This window comes from Notothenia coriiceps, unplaced genomic scaffold, assembly GCF_000735185.1.
Source record: "Notothenia coriiceps isolate Sejong01 unplaced genomic scaffold, NC01 NC01_scaffold00019001, whole genome shotgun sequence".
NCBI lineage: Eukaryota > Metazoa > Chordata > Actinopteri > Perciformes > Nototheniidae > Notothenia > Notothenia coriiceps.
The window spans coordinates 2,033,503-2,039,233 of record NW_011351702.1 but is presented as its reverse complement, the minus strand read 5'-3'; the positions used below and the strand labels follow the sequence as shown (position 1 = coordinate 2,039,233).

The following is a 5,731-nucleotide window of genomic DNA, read 5'->3' as shown; positions in this document are numbered from 1 at the left end:
GTGTGTGTGTGGTATTTATAACAGGTAACCACTTCAAGTACTTGTCCTTGCATAGTAACCATATCTACAACAGGCTCTGGTGTCTTTTTAGCTTTTGAAAAGAGCATTACCTTGTTTTATCAACATTTAAAAGAAGCTTAAGCTCAGCAAGCTGAGTCTGAATAATGTTAAAAACAGACAATGTTTAATCAACAATTCCCCACTCCAAGTTGCCACAGCAGCTGAGCGCCTGAAGAGCCGGGTTATATAGTCTTATATAAGCAAATGTAATGTTGTGTAATGTCCAATTCAATGTATAATATCATGAATTGCATATGCAGAATAAAAAAGCCTCTGGTGGTTTAGATGGAAATCATAAAGACTTTGGTTTTCATTAGTCTACCGAAATGTTACTTCTGATGAGGGTCAACGCCTGAATTAAAAGCCTATCATCCTCTGTATTTCATTTGTCTGCAGCTTCTTGCAAGAGGGAAATTGATATTTTGAATAGTATGCCTGCTCTACTTACAACATTTACAACATTATGAAATTCGAATCAATGCAGCTGCCTCACATACATCGTAAGGACTCAACTCAAGGCATCAAGATATTGTCACACACACACACACACACACACACACACACACACACACACACACACACACACACACACACACGCACACACGCACACACACACTGTGTGTGTGTGTGTGTGTGTGTGTGTGTGTGTGTGTGTGTGTGTGTGTGTGTGTGTGTGTGTGTGTGTGTGTGTGTGCGGCTGTGCGAGCATGTGGTGTGTGCTCGACTGTTTGTAATTGCATTAACAGAGTGCCCCAGAGTCCACTCTTCATTTATCAATACGGAGATTTGATTAACAATAATTAAAGTTTGTGACTGTGAAATTCATCCTGTCCATGAAGAAGAGTGGATACTTCATGCCCTATTAATCAGCGTGGAAAGTAAATAATACATTTACTCAACAACAATTTTGAGATACTCGTATCTTACTTGAGTGTTACAATTATGCTACTTTGTACTTCTACTCCAATACAATTCAGAGCTAAATTGCGTACTTTTACTACATTTATTTAATATCTTTAGCTACTTTGCAGATTTGGATTAAAGATGTGAAATACAATAAACACTTAAATAAGACTCTAGTTACACCTGGAGTCAATTCACAAGCTACCATGCAGTATACAAAGTCATTTAAACTAGCTGCACCCTAGCGCATTAATAATTATAATCAAAACATATATTATTATGAAATGGATCTGCATAATGAGTACTTTCAGTATATTTTGATGCCAGTACTTTTGTACCTTTACTTGAATAACATTTTGATCGCAGGACTCACTTAAGTACAAGATCTGAGTACCGGTACTTTTCCCACCTCTGCTAATAATATACAGTCTATGGTCCTAATCGCAGACCCCCACCAGTTCTTGCCCAGGTTGTTCTGACCTGATGTGGCTCGGTCTGGCCCAGCAGTGCTAATTGGGCATGTTTTCGTCCAGCTGGCTGCACAGAAGCTGCCAGCGCTGTGCCCTCTCTCAACTCTGAGGAGAGAGTGGAGTGCCTTTATTAACTGCATGTGTACTCATACCAAGCAGTGAGATAGAACAACTGTCTGTTGTCCGAGACAGAGAGACATTGTTTGGGTAGAAAGGGGAGGGATTTCTCAGAGAAACTAGACACAGACGTCAAACAGAGAGATATAGACTAGTAGCGATTAGATTCTAACAGCACTTATACGGTTAGGATTGGTGGAGGAATGAGAGGTAAAAAGAGTAGAGAGTGGCCGGCTGATGCGCTGTGTGTGTGGGCGGCTCGGGGTGTTAAGGACAGTGGACGGCGGGATTCACGATTACTATTGATTCAGAGCCAGATTAGGAGCAGACTCATCATCAGCTCGCAGACAAGAAGGCTTTACTGTCTTGGATTTAAAAATGCTGTCACATCATTAGAAAGAAGGAACAAGCTCTTCATTTAAGACACCATATAGCATGTCAAAATGCTACTGGATTTATTTATTTTTGTATTAAACCATACATCAATGTCTGCTGCCCGGCTTTGTTTACTCTGTTGGTGGAAAAACGCTGCATTGATAGCCTTTTTTCTTCCCCTGCTTCTTGTGGAAGGCACTCTTCTTACTTTTCTTCTCTCTTGTCTTCTCCCGCTGCTTTACTCTCCTGTTTTTTTTACGCTGCCCTCTTCACCCTCTTTAAAATTCTCCCCCTTTTCTCCCCGCTGCAATATCCTGTCCTTTCTCCCTTTTCTTTGCCTCAACCAATTCTCTTCTCCGAATCCCTTCCCCTTTTCTCAGCCCCTTCCATTCCCCCTCCCATCTCCCCTCCTCCTCACCTCTGCAACCCCCATACGTCTCTCCTGCGTGTCTCTCCCCTTTTGGCTACTCTCTTCTTGCTGCCTGTGTTGGCAAAGTGGCAGAAGGAGGCGTTCGGAGGCTAGCTGCATTAGCCCAATGCATTATTCATGTGCCCTGCAGTCTGTGCGGGTCTAGGTCTTCTGCTGGCTTTTCCCTGGGACACATGGGCCTTGTGAAAGAGCTCTGTGTGCAGGACACAGGGCCTGGTGGAAGAGCTGCACAGATGGGACAATCAATTCCTTGATTTCTGCTCCTTCTTGTAGATGAAAGCCCCCAGGGAGTGAGAGTTTATTTCACAGATAAACATTCAAGTGCAAAATGAGGTGGTTTCTTTCAATGAGAACCAGAATGTTTATTCAGTGACGCAAAAACAGTCAGGCTTTTCACAACAAAGAGTTCCCCAAGTCTGTTTTTTCTCCCCAAACCATAGGCCGGCTCAGGTTTCAGCAATATTTGCCCTGATGTTCATATAAAAGGCTTGTCCTATTTTATCTATGGCCAAGATTTCCGTGTGCCTGGCAGCGTTTTCTCTCTCCCCCACATCCGGATTCACAGGCTGTCGTCTTTGCTTTTAGAGCGTGCCCAGTAAGAACTGTTAGCTGAACTGGGCTGTATGAAATTTTAATTTAGACAACCAGACGGAGATGGAGGGCCTCGTCTGTACATGGCCATGTGCTTTTGAGTCTGTGGAGGAGTAGTGAAAAAAGAGGCAGAGAGAGAGAAAGAGAGAAAGAGCCTTGGGGACCAGAGGAGGGGCCTCTTGGAAAACCAAAACCACAAAGCTGGTTGGGACTCACATCTGCTTTGCTTGACACACTTGCATGTTCACTCTGAAAACATCCACAACTGGAATATAGCTGCGTTCCTTATAAATAGGTACAAAAATCCAAGGCAGATAGAGCTGGTCTGACGTAATCAGACTTGATAACAGCTCGCTTCACGCTCTAATTATAAACTGGTGGTGTGGGTATGCATCTTATTTATGGCATTTGACAGGCCTCCCATTGCGTTGCTCTGCTCTGCACAGGTGGCTGCACCAGATCGGGATTGGTCCTGATGATCACGAGGACCCCCCTCCACCTCTTTTCAGCCAATCCTGGAGGGGCTGCAGAGCTGATGTCTCAGAGGGCGAGAGGGTATTTGTGTTCTGGAGTCCTGAAGAGACAAGCCACATCACGGTGAGTCACTCTCTCACAGTCTTTTGCTAAAATGTGCTGCTTTCTTTAAATGTGTGCACAAAATGGGGGCGGCAAGAAATGCTGGTATCTCAAAGACAGAATATATGTAAAGTCTTCTCTTTTCAGAAGCTTACCACATGTAATCTAATGAGACAAATACGTTATTTTTAGGTAGAATATTTTATGTTTAAAAATGCATTTTAAAGGTGGAAACGTGTACACTATCTGCTTTGGTGGAGTTATGAAGATGGGCTGTTATTGTAAAGTGGGAGGATAGGAAACCCCTGGGTCAAGTGCTATTGATGAGCATGTATATAAAATATGGCTGCTGCTCGGAGAGACTGTCATCGGAGACGACTACCTGACTCTGCAAGGACAGTGAGGGTGAGAGGGAGAGAGAGGGGAGGACAAATAAACGAGAGAAGAGAGAAAGAAGGAGAATGACAGCAAAAATAGTCAACTGACTCAGCACTGACTGCAGCACATCCATACACCTGCAAACGTGCTGCACCACACAAAGTGAGGACGTCTATATTAGCAGTCCGAACATCTTTCACAATCTATGTGATGCTTTCCTCAAAGATCGAAGTCAATAATAACACTGTGCAGATGTCCGCTACCTAGCCTCGCTCATCCCTCCTCATCCACTTCAATCTGTGTCAATCCGGATCAGCGGGAGGTGCTAAAGTGACACCCGCACCAGTGTGGGCCCCGCGCAGAACGAAGGCCTCTAATCCTCTTAAAGGGCAGAGCTACACTGCTTCACTACTGATGAGGGAGTCGTCAACACTGGTCTGCAATCAGCTCCACCAGAGACTAGCTGAACTCTGTTGTGGATGCTTGGAGATATCAAAAGACAAATCCAATTTGCATTTGATCTCATAATAACGTTTTTACTCACAGAAGTCCTCTGTATTGATTGCAATGCAGTGTCTTACACACTGTTTTAAAATGCCTCAGATAGGTGTGGTACGTGGTCAGAAAACGTTTGAGATATTCAAGTATTTGTTTGGTCCGTAATTCAGAGAGCTGATTAAACTATAGGCTCTCCGCAGCTAGATGTGGAGGCCAAGCTACGGATCATTACATTTCAGGAGCACATTCGTCATCATTAGCTGTATTGATCAGGTTTTGGTCGCTACTCTTTTCCGTCCCTGCCAAAATACTTCGTCCCTGCCAAATACTCCGATTCGCAGCTGTGAACAGCAGACGAAGTACATCTCAATACAAAACAATATCTAATTATCGTAATGCCCCAAAACAAATAGAAACATGAGCATAATTAAGGCAGCACCCCTTATAGAGGATATGTTCAGCCATAGATCATAAACCCTGTGGTTGTATTATCAGAGGCTACAAGCTGAATGCCAGCGTATTGATTGGCTGACAGAAACAAAACCCGGTCGATGGGAGTCGTAACTCTTGAGATTTGGTAAGGATTCAATGCGGACCAGCTTTGCCTCCCTGGGATTTGACTGAGCCCTCAATTCTTCATGATGTCCCAAACACCCCCGTGTGTAAAGGGCAGGAGAAGCAGAAAGTGCACAGCTGCAGATTCGTATTGAACTTGTACATTGAAATGAACAACACTTTGGGAATCCGGTTTCAATGTGCGATGGTGCGGTTGTTGTTGAGATTCATGTATGCAAATGTGTGTGACATGTGTTGTTGTGCATGCTGACTACACTCCACCTCTCTCTTTTTTCTCATTCAGCCTTTCCTGCTCTGTTCACATATCTGATTATTCATCTCATTCAAGCGGGCTTCATGCGCTGAATATTAAAGCAGAGCAGAGGAAATGCAAATTAAGCCGAAGCCTAATTCTGATGGCGAACAAGCCCAACAAGGGAGAGCTATACAGCTGTTTTCTCCCTCTAAATACTTTTATTTTCATTTCCTCTCTGTCTCTGTTCTGCTTGTTTGGATTATGCCTGGGCCTCATGTGCTTTTCACTCTTTGTCTCCTCAGATAAATGGAGGAAAAAGAGCGATGTAGGAGCAGGTCTCCAGCTCGGAGGGCCAGTCGGGTGCAGCAGGTGGTGGGAACGATAATACGACGTACCCGAGAGTCGCTCAGCAGGTAAAACAACGCTCAAAGTTCAGAAAATATTTCTAGAGGAATCAATGGGAATACAAAGATTCACATTTTTGCATCTGAGTGGGAAAATAGAGAGGATTTTAAGGGAAAA

The 5,731-nt window shown here is 43.8% G+C and overlaps 1 protein-coding gene across 2 annotated transcripts in view; it reads left to right on the top strand.

Moving 5' to 3' along the window:
• The first annotated feature begins 3,353 nt into the window (after positions 1–3,353).
• Positions 3,354–5,731, top strand: part of frmpd1b (FERM and PDZ domain containing 1b) — an 18,050-nt gene continuing 15,672 nt past the window's right edge. For both annotated transcript variants that reach the window (XM_010778443.1, XM_010778442.1), the window contains exons 1-2: positions 3,354–3,543; positions 5,512–5,622. In XM_010778443.1, coding sequence (XP_010776745.1) covers positions 5,516–5,622 — 107 coding nt within the window. In that variant the 5' untranslated portion in view covers positions 3,354–3,543; positions 5,512–5,515. The remainder of the gene's footprint in view (positions 3,544–5,511; positions 5,623–5,731) is intronic.